The 15,813-nt window shown below is 35.9% G+C and overlaps 1 protein-coding gene across 2 annotated transcripts in view; it reads right to left on the reverse strand.

Annotated features, from left to right (window-relative positions):
• FER (FER tyrosine kinase) overlaps positions 1-14,542 on the reverse strand; it is a 148,111-nt gene extending 133,569 nt beyond the window's left edge. Inside the window, exons 1-4 of one of the 2 annotated variants that reach the window (XM_063421574.1) lie at positions 14,445-14,542; positions 9,458-9,716; positions 5,626-5,799; positions 1,290-1,389 (exon numbers count right to left, since the gene is read on the reverse strand). In XM_063421574.1, coding sequence (XP_063277644.1) covers positions 1,290-1,389; positions 5,626-5,799; positions 9,458-9,664 — 481 coding nt within the window. In that variant the 5' untranslated portion in view covers positions 9,665-9,716; positions 14,445-14,542. Of the gene's footprint in view, positions 1-1,289; positions 1,390-5,625; positions 5,800-9,457; positions 9,717-12,358; positions 12,438-14,444 lie in introns of those variants that run through there. The other variant, XM_063421575.1, reaches the window with a different exon arrangement.
• Between the last annotated feature and the right edge of the window lie 1,271 nt (positions 14,543-15,813).

Genomic DNA, 15,813 nt, shown 5'->3' on the forward strand with positions numbered 1-15,813 from the left:
TTTTATGGGTATCAGTGTTTGTCAAAACAGACTTACAGTAAAATTTTAGCAGAAATAAAATTAAGTATGAGTTATAATAAGACAAACATTAGATAAAAGCCTGAAAGAGAAGGTCAAAGAAAACCACAGGAGATAACTGTCTTAAAAACAATTTATGTTTGCTGTCTATCTGAAGAAATATTAATTCAGTTAATCAAAACCACATCAAAATATCACAGCTGCTGACAGCCAAAACACTCCTTTATTCCAATGGGAAAGTTTGGTGCTTCAGGAATAAAGAATGACCAGATTGGTAACAGGAAGAGAGGATAAAACAGGCTAAAAGTAAGATCCGAACATCTTATTATATTTTCCATGATACATACTACATATTCCAATGCTGAGTAGTTATTTGAGAATAAACCAAGGAATCAAATTAAGTTACATACAGCAAATATGGAACCGGATGAAATTAACATCTAAGTATGCATTTTCATTTTTAAGTGTTTATGAACTTAAGAAAAAGAACAGGGCTAACCAAGTATAACTTCTTATCCCCTGCTGTTTTGTCCAATTTGAGACAAATCTGGAAAGAAACAATCTCTCCTCACTGAGAGCTATTGTAATTATACTATAACAGAACCAAGAACATTAACTGTCATTTAGACACTTATGCAAAACTTTAAGACAGATCTTGGAATTACATACTGCCATTCAGTCAATTTTCACTAAAGAAAGAAAAGAGACTCTTAGAAGGACACATAAGAACAACTATTAGCAAGATACTTCATAATAGAACAGAGGCTCTCTTTTATCTCATCATTTGAGCACAATTCAACAGGAATCAAAATCTATGCAGATTGAACACATCATTCCCTAAAAAAAAAAAACCCTCAGTGTGCAAATGACTTATTTCCCTCTTTTAGATGAGGCTGATAAAGTTTTGATGTATTACACTGACAAGAACTTACGCTGTTGTCACTGCAACAACAATAATATTTCACAGGCAAGTAGACTGCAGCTACAACACTGGTGAGACCAGAGTCTGTCTGAGCAGTTTTAGATTTCAAAAATATCCACTGAAGTAATCATATAAGAACTTAAAAGAAACATCATTTATATTTTATGAGTTTTTAAAAGATTTTACCAAGCATACATGATGAGAAACAGCCTGGCTTACCTAAGACACTAAATAAGCTTTTACATTGTAATCAAGTATCTCAAAAAAAAAAATGACCTTGTTTCATTGTCAGAGTTTTAGAAGGTTTGAAAAAGGCACTAATAATTACACAAAATCAAGTCAATCATACCTTTAGCCACAGCTTCTTTATACTTCTCTTTGGCAGAATTTACTTCTTTTATTAGTTGCCTGTAGCTAGATTTAAGTTTCTCTAGTTCTGTCTTTGTGACCTTTAAAAAAAGAGAAATTTTAAAAGCATTAAAAATAATTATTCTCAACACAACAAAAAAACATAGCATTAGTAAAACAGAATTAACAGAATTTATTATCCAAAATAAGGATGCTACACTTTCCACTGGCTTGAGAAAATCTTAATAGGATATTACATGGTGCAATTACATAGTGCAAATTACATGTTGCAAATTACATTGTGCATAATCAAAATCAATAAATGCATGGAATTAAATAAGGGGCCTAAGACACAAATCCCCATTCACATCAATGTAATTAAAAATATATTTAGAAAATCCAGCTAATCATCAACAACATTCCATTTCAATTACAAGGCAAAAAACATATCAAAAAGATGCTTAACGATTCATACTGGCTTAAAGCATCCTATGCATAGGAAGGAATTTCTTTAGCACCTAAAAAAAAAGCAGAATTTTTAGACAGTACACTTCATATAAATGACTAAGGAACAGCAACTTGGCATGAAATAATCCATCAATTTTAAAACCTAAACCCTTAAAAATGAAAAGCAAACCAACAACCAAAGAAACCCAAACAAAAACCCAACTACAGAAGCAACCAATCAAATAAAAAACCACCTCTACTGTGAAACAGAGCACTGAACATAGCGTTTTTGGTCACAAAATTAAAATGAAGTTTTCTCTTCTGCCTCTAGATTTCATTCAGTGTGTGACAAAACTAGTGTACTGTTCAGAAATAATCCCAAATCGTGAATTTGCAAACAAAAGCCAGTAACAAACCAGCCAGCACAAGGCAAAAAAAGCTAGCATATATTGTGAAGAAAACCAAAAAATTCTATCAAAAAAAAAATCAACAGAAAAATAGACTTAAAATCATTAACCATTGGAAGAGAATTTATTAACTAATTTTAATGGAAGTGCTTCTCTCAGTGAATGTGGAGAAAAAGTAGCTCATTTTACTGAAAAACTGTTCCTCTTGCAGCTGGCAGGAAAAAGACTGAAATTCATAATCTTTCCTTTTTTTTCACAAGGCAAGGCCCAGATAACACTACTTTCAGGCCCCAGAACATCTGAAAACTTAACGTAATTCCTTAAAGATCCAACAAAGTGCTGTCTACAGTTTCTATTTTTGGGCCAACTGTGAAAAATTTAATTTGAAGGCAGAACTTTTCCTCCACATCAATTACATTTGCTCATCTTGTATTTCTACACTCTGTAAACGATACACAACTGCTGTTGTTACATACCAATAGAGGCAATACAGGAGAAATAACTTTATGACAAATTTGTATTCTAAAGATGTCATGACAAATGGAGAAAAAGATGCAATTAGGAAGTAGTGATCACAATTAAGACCTAAATAACACATACACCTTCTCTTATAGAAAATTGAAATATAAAACTGGGCACCAGCATTATGAAACCTTTATAATAATTGCATTACGATTCTTAGATTATGTTTTTCCAACAGATAAAACCAACACCAAGAGCATGTCTGTTCCCAAAGAACACTCAAGGAACAAAGATGGTCAAGGATTACTTTAAACTCAGTCTTTATTTCAAAAGGTCTTATCCACCTAATTAGCACACTACTTCTTTTCCCCTCAGATTTCATGAAAAACGAAAAGTATTCAACATCTTAATGGAATAAATCTACAAGATACAAGTTCTGTTACATTTGTGCAAAAGCCATGTTATTTCATGGTCCTAAAGAATCTTCTCCATAAGATTCCTCACTGTTGAGGAGCCTAGAATAAGAAAGGATGACACACATGTATTTCACCTAAACACATTTTTATGCCACCTTATCCTAAAAATAGGAGCTACACAGACGCTGATGTTCAGAAACTTTGCACACTGTTCTGGGATATAATTGGCATTTTATCTCTGTGCATAATAAAAGCAGAAATAATATCACAGAACATGAGAAGAACTTTAAATTTCAGCGAATCATTCTGAAAGTTCTCCAGGTACACAAAACCTTAAATGTCAGCTAACAATAGGAGAACACTATTCAAATATTTCTTTGCAAAATCAGGAAGGAGAAAAAAGGAAAACAAACCCGAAAAAACTCAAATCAAAGAACAATGCAAGCTTAATCACAGGATGCAAAATACTTTGTGGTTATGCAGCTCATGATTAAATAAAGTCAATATGGTTTGTAATAATCATTTGGCAAGTGCTCAATATACATTATGGTTTTTCGGAAAAGTCTTATTTTAAAAGACATATTTATTATAGTATTTATTAGAGTTGGGCCTATTAACAAAACAAAACATTGCATAGTCTCTTTTCAAAGTATACCTGAGCTTCCAGCAGTCTTACTCCATTCAGGCTCTCTTTCTTATCTTTCTTCTTCTCTTTCTGCAATTTTTTATAACTTCCTTTATTTCTAACACATGCTACCAGTTTTTCCTCTTCTTCCATCTCGACTATTTTGAGAAGTACCAATTCATAAGTAGCAGCAATTGATTGTGTTGCTTGGAATTTTTTCAGATGATGACAGCCTACTGACCGTGCATCAAAAAAGACATCCTCACAGTCGTTGTTTGAGGAAGATGCCAAGATTCCAGCATATCGTGGTGGCTTGGTTTGAAACACAGGTATCTGCTAGGGAGGGGTAGGACCTCCCTAGAGATGGAGAATTCAAATCCCCTCCCTCCAAATTATTCTAATTTAGAAAATTAAAGGGGCTTTCTGGCAGAGGTATGGGGATAGGAATAACAGTTCTTTACTAGTATATATGACAAAACAAACAAACAACAACTACAGCATTAATAATAAACTGAACCAGGAACCTCGAGGGCTTTCTTTCACAGAAGCCCGGGGCAGTTTGATCTCAGTGCTCCTGCGGGACTCCGAGAGACCAAGCTCTGGAAAGTCCCAGGCTGGCGGATGAGATCAGATGCTCTGCACCGGTTGCTGGAACGGCAGGGATGTCCCGGCAGAGCAGGGCAGGGCAGTGCCGGGCTACAGCGTAGCAGAAAAGCCTCAAAGCACCGAGGAAGCAGCAGCGGAGGGGGCAGAGCCAGCCCAGCAGGGCAGGAGCAGGCGAGCTCAGGATTCCTGGGTACACGAGCAGATGATGGTAGATTTCCCAGGACAGACCAAATGGTGACCATGAACTCCTGCAGCAAGCAGCCGCCTGACCATTCTCCCCGATGCCGAGAGCAAGGGAGTGAAACTGCTCCCCCAGCCGTTTTACCTTTCCCAAAGCTCGCGTTATCTCGCCCCTCTGAGAGAAAACTCCCAGAGACCCAAAAACAATAGGACAGCCCGGTGATACAATCTCCTTTGACCACTTCTTTGTTGCGGTCAAGGACCTAGTAGTTAGTCTCCTAGCAACTCATGGGGAAAAGTTCTATAAGTAAAAAAAACCAACAAACAAATCTAACCCCCAACATATGGAAGCAATCTTATTAGAACCAATGTATTTAACTTAAAATAGTCTTAGTTTAAATACAGAATAGCTCCAAGTTCTCATAACTGGCCCACGAATCTTTTACTCATCAATCCATGACAGTGCTACTGCTTTACTTAGATATTACATTTTAATCACACTAATTGAAATCCCAAATTCTCTGCTGGAAGAAAGAAGAAACAGTGCTTTTTATTCTCTAAGCAGACCTTTCAGACTATATCAGATGCTGAGATTTTTGACATCTGTAGCTAAATTTCCCCCAGAGCATCTGAAAGCAACTGTGATTTCTGTCAGCTTTACTGACAAGATACAGCACTTTGAACACAAGCAGGGCAACAGATATGTCATGGAAGACATTCTGAAGAGCTTAACCTGCAGCCTCAATGTTTGGTTTCTACCTGCTTTATATTTTAGAATAGGGACTAGAATCCTATTTTCTTTGTCCCCATCCAAAAGAGCCTGGACTGCCAACAGCACTCATTAACAAAAGTTTACAGTGCCCTGGCCTTATGAATGCTCGAGTAGAATTAGAACAGGAAGAACAGATGGAAGAGAGAAGTGTCACACAAGAATTTCCTCTCCTAGAAGAGCATTTCCAGTGCCATCTGCCCACAGAAATTCCATATGGAAGAAACTTTTCCATCTTTGCCTTGTCAGCTAGCAGGAAAGAAAAACTGTGTAGAAAATTATTAGAATTTCACCTAAGCATTCTACATATCATCCACTATACTTTTACCAAAAAATGAACAAAACCAAAAAAATCTACTTTTAATTTAATATTTTTAAACATAGATAATTATAATCAATTTATCAGGCACAGATGAATAAAGTACCTTGTACATCTCAGCTTCAATTTGTTGATGAACACCTACAAAACTCTTCTTAACTTGCTGCTTATCTTTGATCATCATTGTAAGCCTATGCAAGGGCCCAGAGTTAAGATCCTCTGCATGTGTCTTCATTATTTTGCTCAGTTGTTCTGTTTGTTGTACCACAAGCAACCAAGACTACAAAAAAGTCAGAACAGAAAAGCACTTATTTATTTCAGCTCACAAATAACCAAACAATTAATAAGAACTGTGGGAAAAGATGCATCATTATTTTTAAAAATTCAGTAAAAGAACTTTTTAAGCTTACCCAAATGTAGGTGATCCTCCTGCAACAGCAGAATCATGCCTCAATCCTACCCATAAAATCATAAAAATGCACCAGAGACAAAAATATAGCAATGTTCACTCTTCAGCACTGTCCTAGTATTTCTGAACACCAAAGAAAGCACTGCAGCCTTACATTTTTTAAAATATACCCCAAACATCCCTGAGAACCATGTTCTTATCCTTTGTCCTCCAGCTTCCCCCCACCGCTGCTGTGCCCAAGTTGACTTCCAGCTTTGTCTGAACACTTGACAGCAATATGCATTTGAGGGGTTGTGGTTTAAGGGGACACCATCACAGCAGCATCACTCAGGCCACCAGCATCGAAGCACAAACAGACATAACACTCATCTGTCACTGTAACCCAGCATTCTTCTGTACCCTTTCTTTAATAGCTTCCTTGGACATTCTGTCAGTTTTCAGGACAGCTTAATGTGCTGTGTGTGGCTTTGAATACAGATACACATCTAAAGATATCACAGACAGAAATGTGAAATTAAACTTAGTTCAAATAAAAGCCTTGGTTACCCTCAATATTGCTGTCACGCACTGGACTCCGTAAAGATAACTCCCTGACAATGAATGCTCTGCTACAGCTAAGGTTTGAGAGTGGTTACATGCCACAGAATTACAAGGTTTTAAAGGCAGCGAGCATGTGAGTTTTATTGGCATTTATCGTACTGAAACAGAAATCAGCCCAAGATAAAAACTTTAGAAAACTAATTAGTTTGTTAGCTTTGGGGTATCTTTATAACCTGTATACAAACATATATACCTACTATTTCCATCTCTACATGACAATGCTGCAACAGAAACTGGATTCTAGAAAAAAACCAAAGGATAATTGACTCCCCTATATACTGGACTATCTTTAACATTTCCTCCAGCCTGTAAATATCCCACAGATTGGCACAGAGCTATCTACACTGCTTAAAGTGTGGTGTTATAAAACATCAAGGCCGAAAGCTTCCCTGCTATGACTGGAGACCATTTCAGAGGCCATGCTGCAAAGCTGCATAGGATAAAACAGCATTGAACACCTGTGTGAGCAAAGTGGGCCTTTGTGGTTACAGAAGAGTTCATAAAAGTGCTCTCGGAGCTGAAAACGTAGTCAGAGTAATCCATTTTCTATAAGGCTGATTTATTACTGATGAGAAAACTACTGTTTTAATATCGAAAAATCACACCAAAAGCATTTTTCAACAGTACAGGTATTCTAAGGAAATGCTTAGTTTACAATTCACCAAATGAGCTTAAATAAGCCAGAAACATATCAATTACTTCCCTTTCTATTAAAAAAATAATTTCACTATTTCCCTGTTCTTCACATCACTCTTTCCATGAGGAAAAGATGAAAGTGATGTTTCCATAGGGAAACAGCAGTAAAGCAGGATTTCTGTGCTTTTTATGATTATATTTTATTATCCAGAATTAGGAGAAGGTAAAGTGAAAATACTTCAGTAATAGAGATTTATATGGAACACAAAAGCTGGGTGGGAACAGCAGAAAAGGTAAAGCATTTCCTTCCACAAAAACTGACCACAATCCAACAAATGCAATAAAATACATTATTGTTCGCTTTAACACTGTTTTTCAGACAATACACACACACAGAAGAGCAGTCTGGAAGCTCTTAGAAACATCTCTTTTCTAGCATTACCAGTTTTGCCTTCCAGTAAGCTTGTTATCTCCATATGTAAAAAAACAGAAGACAGATTTTCCCAAAAACCATCTCTCTCTAAGTGCTCACTCTTATTGTACACTTGGAGATCAACACAAAACAAAGCAAACAACCACAACAACACAACCAAACAAACAAAGTCAATTAAACATTAAAAAGCTTGCTATTGGGTTTTAATGCCACAAAATGCCAAATAATACCACAATACCAAACACAGGTGTTTTACATCTCAGAAGATGTAAGAAACTAGACTCACGTCCCATAATATTTGCATCATTCTTTGGTTCTGTAAAATGTCAGGAAGAAATAAAAAAGTATCACAAAAGAGTAAAATAAATTAGAATGAAATAAGTAAATAAATCAGTAATTCACGCTTTTCAACTGCCAAAACCAGTAAGATAGTATGACACTACACAACTTCAAAATCCAAGGTGTCAGTGAAATTTTAAGGCAAGCCCATACAAAAGATCTGCCAGTCCATATGAATATTTTTGCTGTTATATGAAAAATAGATATGAGATGCAACTTAGAGAAAAATTACACCGCCTTAAGAGAAAAAAAAAGGAAATTAAAATGATGCTGAAGGACAACTTGAGTGCCTCTGCTCAAAAGAAAATTTTAAAATGTGACATGCACAGCTCTTTTCAAGCCTAAAACAATATGGTTGAAGTCAGATCTCCAGATTTTTTAAATTTATCTGCTCATAAGAAGTGCTCATGTTATTAATATGAACTATCCTAGACTGAAATAGCTATGTGAAGGTTAATGGGTGTTTATACATTATAATGCTAAATACTCTGTGCCAATGAAAAAAAGGGCAGTATTTCTTTCACAAGGCAAGAATTATTGTGGGGGAGGGAAGTAACAACAGAACATGTCATATATAAACAGTGCACAGTTCTGAAGCAGCTCAGCTATAGCAGCACAGCTTTCAAGTCACACACATCCACTTTAACCCTGTATACATGCATACATCCCAGAGGCAGTCCTGTTCCTAATGCTGCACCACAGCCACTGTCCAAACATCCACCCCATAAGCCCATGACATAAAAACTGCTTTGTCTAGAATTTAACCTGACCCAGAAAGGGTGTTTTCCTGCAGAGAGAAAATGAGGACTCATGCCAAACTGAAGGCACTGTGTAACCACTGGTATAGAACAAGGGCCAAGAACTGAATAAGCCATCAAAATAGAAAAGTTTTCTCATGTTAGTAGAGAATCCCGCTCCAGAGCAGAACTTCCAAACAGGTGATAAAGGAAGTTTGCTTCATCGTAACATTTACCTGGACTTGCTCTAAATCTGACAGCCAGTAATTTGGAGAACAGACGGCCTTACTTTTTAAGAAGTCAACACAGTTATTTTAACAGAATACAAAATGACCTCACAATTATGAGAAACATCCTGAATTAATGTTTTGGTTTTACAACACATGCTGCAGTGTGAGTAACAGCTGGAATGTCAGGCTTTGCCTTGGTTTCCTGGCATTTTTCTATTTCTGTCACCAATTCTATATAACCTAAACAATAGTTCCTATCTTAAAAGAAAAACATACTATAGCATATTTGATTTTCAAAGCACTAAAAGTACCAGACTCAACCCATTTATGTAAAATACTGAATTTCAAAAATCTAGATTGATTCTCATTCAGTTAATTTTTTCCAAGCAAGACTAGAGTTCAACTTCTGCATATTTGACTGAGAAACTAAAACAATCCATTTTAAATACTCTGGCAACATTAATGCTCAAAAAACTGAATGGATAGGAATCAAACTCAAACCAAAAACACAAAAATAAACCCAGAACCCAAGGATATTCCAAATTCAGACTTACCTTGGACACATTGCTGATATAATCCAGTTGACAAGCGCTCTCTTTATCTACTTGGTTACAAAGATTCTGTAATGTGGACGCATATTCTTTATCACTTTTTACTCTCATTACCATAAACTTCTTCACTGTTTCCAGCAGTCGTAGTTCCCAGTCTTGCAGTTTTAATAAAGCATCATGAGAATACTTCAGGTCACCTCCAAACCCCATTTTTTAAGGCACTATATACCAGACAGGGGAAAACACAGGCTCTTTACCACATCTGAAAGGAGAACAAGACATATGAGACGATTATCAAAAAGAAAATTTCCAGTGAGACAAAGAGCAACTATTGATGCCTGCACCCTTAAATAACCTACTCATAAGATTAACCACATCCATTTACCTCCTCAGTACAAACTGAAAGGAGGCTTGGAGCACTGTTTTGAACAACAAATTTTGACTGGGAAGGATTTCAGCCTTAGAACTGCTCTTCAGTTTCCATTTCTGCAAAAACACCCCTCCCTAACTTAAAGTACAGTATGAAAGAAAACATAACAGCATCTAAGACAAACACTAAAGGCCAATCTACATATTTAACCAAATAAGTACAGCTTCTTCTAAGTAACAGTATCTTCAGACAAGCTGCCAACTGCACTTTTCTACTCTTGTTGACCTGAAACATTTCTCATGTTTACTCCTAAGAGCACACAAAAATCCAAGCAGCTCTCAGGCACTGCATCTGTGGGAAACTGGTAACTATTTGGAATCTACTTTGCTCCTAAACCCTGTGTTAACAGGCCATTAAACCTGTAGATTGAACCTCCAAAAAACAGAAAATACCCCAAAACAGGTTTCCCATCCAACCCTACACTGGTCCCCTGGGTCACAGTTCTTTAGTTCACACCATTTTACTCTAGGACAGTCCGGTCTTACTGTACCAAATTCACATAAAGTAAGATTGATAAACAGATAAAATATGCTGCCTTTTGAAATACTGTAGCAGAACCAAAGGTGGTCACACAAACTAATGTCAAGACTGTGGCAACTCATATCAATATGGAAAGGCTTAAAGACATACTTTTCAGAGTGCCTAGAATTTTTAGCATGTTAGGTATTCAGAAAAAATAAATATGTTATAGGCTTTAGTTACTGCACAACATTTCTGAAGGTTTTGCAAATCAGAACCTCAAGCAGCCTCTGAAATCAGCCTCATGTACTACGTGTTTATTCTTAGAACACAAACCATACTACATAACAAAACAAAGATCCAATAAAGAAAATTAAAAAGTGTCACATTACTATGTATCTACACCATACAGACAAGTCAAGGCTGTATGAGTAACCACCTTTAAGATTTCATGAGTTCTTTAACTTGAAGCTGCATATTTTAGTCAGAATTACTCCTGATGGCTAGGAATTCAGTCATTCACAGCAACAGTAAGTAGTTTCTACTGCTGTATTTATGAACTATGCCATTATTACTAGTATTAATGAAAATACCTCCACAGTTAAAATTCAGGAACACTTTTGCAGAACCACAAACATTTTAGTAACATGAACCAAAGAAAAAAAGGTTAAAGCCCCTGTTTATTAACATGGCTAAAGTTTCACTAGTTAATTTCTGATGCCCTTTAGATCTAGATCCACTTTTATGACTGGTTCTTTTCCTACCCCATTTTAGCACCTTACCTAACTCTCCTAGCACAATAGCAATGAGAAAATATAGTATCCTTGTTTTCTAACAACCAGATTCAGAAGAGATTCACAGTGAATCTCACAGTGAAGTTTGGCCTTGTGTTATGAGTAAAGTAATGGCTTGCTTACTTTTACCCGAGCCTCTGTTTTTTACTGAGAGGCAATATGGCAAGGGAAGGAGGAAATATTCTCAGCATGTCATATTTCAGTCTGCTTCTAGTGACTTACAAAGGAGCCATAGGATTACAAAAATCAATAGAACAAAAGACCCACGAATATATCCCTCCAGCCTGCTACGCTGCTCTTCATGAAGCAGTAATCAGATTTTTTCCAACTCCACTATTAGATGCCTGGATACATAAGCAAAAATTGTACACACATTGGACTCCAGTCTTTGTTTTAAATTATTCCTTTCACAATGACAGAAGCAGCACAGCAAAAAATTGTTTCGCAAAAGGGAAAAAATTCTGATTTGCTAAAACTAACAAGCATAAAGACTCAGAACTGATGATTCCCAAACAGGTAAGTCAGCTGTCATGTGACTTCCATGTAAATTAAGAAAATGTTCAATCAAGACATCCAGCCAAATTCAAGTGCTTTATTGTGGAGGCAAAGGAGTGGTGAAGAAGTATTCAAGACCTAAGCCACTTAACTGAGCTTAAGTTTTGATAAGCTAAAAACCAATTTTGTCACTTAAAACCACTTCTGATTTTTTAATAGTTTTTAATACTTTTGAATAACTGAAAACACTACATATCACACAATCATTAATTTGAAGTCAGAACATCAAATTGGTAAGATTTACCAAACACATGAACACACAATCTGATTTTCAAATACTCTTAGAAAACACAAGCACATTTTGAAAGGACAGTGTTCAAAAAGACAATATCTGGCACCAATACAGACAGGTATTTCCCCAGGTTTTGTACCTGTCCTATAAGTGACGACAGATGAGATGACAGACAGCTGCCCTACAGGGTCAGACCAATACAACAGAGTATTTCAGTCAGAAAGGACAAACAGCAATCAACTGGGCAAAGCAATGCACTTAGATCAGCCCTGTGTCTCCAGCCATGGCACCAGAAGATGTTTAAGAACAGCAAACTAGCTGGTCTGCTATTCATGGTATAATCCTCTTTGTGCTTCCCCATTCACAGTTACTGTTTATAGAATACTAATATTCCCATATTTTTTAGCTTTACCATACAACATTAAAATACTCACACTGAAAGATGAAGATTTCCAGACAGATTTTGCAATCACAGACTACTGGCAAAATCAAGAAATCGGCAGAAACAGCAAAATCTGAACCCAGAAAAGATTTAATGTGAAACTGGTATGAGATATGGGGAGTCTGAGACACAAACATACTTTCTTCTCTGATATTCAAAAGATGAAAATACAGTTTAAGAGCTATTCGGGGGCAGGGGGGGGGAATTGTCAAAACAACATGGGAGAGTATTTTATCTTAACAGAAAGATCAGAGATGGCAAATGTTTTAAAATAAGCTAGACAGAGAAGTGATAATAACAAACATGGTATGTTAAATTCCTACAGAAAGAAAACCTACAGGAATTGCTTTACCCTTACTGTGAAGAGATTTTGTCTTCTTCTGGTAGATACCCACGAGGTTTATCTCTTTTTCCACACATGAACAAAGTTTGCATAATTTGACATGCTAATGAAGTTTCAAACAGAATTCTAGCATATTTTGTAAAAGCAATAAAATACCACTACCACCAAATAAGACAAATGAGTTTCAGCTATTTTTTTGTTTATTTTGAAATGTAAGATAGATATAAACATAGAGACAGAGACACAGATGGCTAAAAATACTACTGTACATGTAAATTAGTCAAAAAATACTTGTTAAGCTTAGGAGTAAAATATGCCTCACAGTCAATTCCAAGAAAGTAGGACTTACTTTCTTTATACTGTTATGTTCAAAACAATGAACTAATCATTCACAGAAGGTACATTTGAATGTACATTTAATAATATAGTGTGAATGAGCAACTAGATCTCAAACTGTTCTAAATTTAAGCAGCATTACCAAAGACGATTCAAAATTTCTCGCAACCACCAACACAGTGGTGCAGTGAGATTCTAAACAGATCAAAGTTAAATTTTGCCAGCCTAACAGCAAGAAACTTGAATGCTAGTCACATAATCCTTCAATATTGTAACACTCCCCTCAGGAAATAAAGCCAGTATTCCAGTTAGTCATCTTCCTGGATTCCAGCAGCAACTCTGAAAAAAGTAGTTTCAATAACCAATGTACATTTAATTTAAAGATTGCAATCCCTCTGTGACACATGAAAGTGGCCATGCTGTGTCAGACCAAAGGTCCTGTGTCTAACACTGACTGAAATCAAACAAGCAAGGAAGAACAGAGCACGTACAATGCAACACTTTCACAAAATGCTCCCCTACGATTATAATGACTGGTGCCTTCTGCTACATATTGCCATCAATTATACCCAAGATTGTGAATGATAACCTTAAAATAATGATGGATCTACATGCATCACTAGAACTTGTGGTTTCACAAAACCAGTGACAAGGTAGGCAACTAAAAAACTGCAAAACCAGAAAGCACACCTGGGCCCCAGTTAAATTTGGAATAAGAAAGCACTTCGCACATCTGGGTTCCCTCAGTCTTGATATGCTATGAATTTAGACTGCTCCCAAATCTGCATCGGCTCCAAATTGTAGAGAATACAGAATGTCTTTTATTTTGCAAACACTTTCTACAAACATTATAAGTTTGTCAAAATCAGAAAAGAAAGAGGATTTGGATTAAGGACACAAACCCTCAAAATCAAGGCTTCTGTACCAAACTAAAAAGAATTTTTACAATAGATTATCAATTTGTTAGACAGTCCTTCTCAATTTCTCAATGTGAGGCTTACAGTACCTATATTCCATTAAAATAAGGAAATCAATCACTCTTAAGCACTCTGTTCACACCTTAAACAAAAATTAGACAGTCAAACACTTCACATTTCTTTTAGTGTATGATCTATTCCTGTTAGTGTATGAAACACAAAACACATGCATTACCTACCATTTGTTTACTCTAACCACATATTCATAAGACCATCTTTGTATGCATAGATATGATATAAACAATATCAACTAGTAAAACTAATCCTTCTGCAAAGCTTTTAACAACAATAAACATCTGATGTGTTAATACAAGTTAGCCAGATTATTTAAAAAATTATTTGAAATACAGGTCCACTCAAAGCAAAGCAGGCAGCTAATTTTCAGGAAAGTTTTTCTGCAAAGCATAACTTAGCTCACATACCTTAAAATTTTTCCTTCAGAAGTGTCCTTTATTACGGTTTTCCTATGTCAGCAGCTACTTCACCTACTGAAATAGACTTTTTTTCTTTTCTGGGAAGTCTGAAAGAAAAACATATAAAACCTCTTTTTACTATTCTCAGCATTTTCAAATACATTGCAAAATTCAAACTTATGTAACTTGCCCTGCATTTTCAGATTATTACCAGAAGCTAACTGCTTTTTTTTTTTTTAGATAAAGAGGCAGTTCAACTAAAAGAAAAGAGCAGATTTCTAAAATGACTGCTAGTATCAGTATCCTACCACTTCATACACATAATTTTGAGTGAAGAAATAATTTTGCCTCTACACATGTAAAAGAAGATTTTTAAGTTCTTGGAACTTCTTATGACAAGTGTATTGTAGCATGAAAAATTACCCTTGGTGAAATGAAAACAGAAACCCATTAACAAGGAAAATCAAAGCATGGATGGCCAAAGTTTGTTATATCAAAGACCAAGTTAGTAGTGGTATTTTCATAAAAGTGGAAGAAAACAAACGGGAACAAGAGAGAGGAACCACTCAAGACATAAATTTCTATCTGGTTCTAACTACTCTAATATCTAGAAAAGTAAGAGATCAAGAAATTAGGATGACTAGCAGGAACAAGATTTCAGGTTATAACTCTAGACTACAATTTAGGTGAAGCAAACTGATACAGAAGGGTTTTGAGGGCTTATATTAAGAAAAAATATCTTGGATTTTAAAAATGGTAAGGAACAAGCTTTGCACTCAGCTTAAAAGTCAAAAGTATACTGTATAATTTTTACATGTGGGTCCAGGATAACCATTCACTCACAATCTCTTGCTAGAATGTCCAACTTCAGATGAGACATTCCGCAACAGTTTAGCAATGCCCTCATAGGAAAAAACACATAAAGCAAAACTGAAAGAAAGACACTGTGTAGGGGTAAAGAAAGCAAAACTGTTTCCAAATCTTGGCTATTTAAAACAAAGCACTGGTAACAGACACGTTTATAAAATCTTACGAAGGGACAGTCTTAGTTCATATTCAAGCAGGCATTATTTAGTATTCCTTTCTGGTTACTTAGTAACCAGTTCTTAACAAAGACCTGTCTAATATAAATACAAAACTGCTATTCTCCATGACCAAAAATAGATAAGACTAAGTGATGCTAAGACTCAGGCACTGCAAAGGAACAGCAGCTATGAAAGGAGAAAAAATACCACAAGAGGTTACAAGCATTATAAAATTCATCACATTTCCAAAGATCAGATATAAAATCAGTTGTTCCAAAGTTGCAAAGACCAAGTCTACACTAGCAAAAAAGTACAAGCAGGTGCACAACATCAGAGTAAGTTTGGCTCCAGTC

The sequence above is a fragment of the Prinia subflava genome, chromosome Z (genome assembly GCF_021018805.1).
Source record: "Prinia subflava isolate CZ2003 ecotype Zambia chromosome Z, Cam_Psub_1.2, whole genome shotgun sequence".
NCBI classification, from domain to species: domain Eukaryota; kingdom Metazoa; phylum Chordata; class Aves; order Passeriformes; family Cisticolidae; genus Prinia; species Prinia subflava.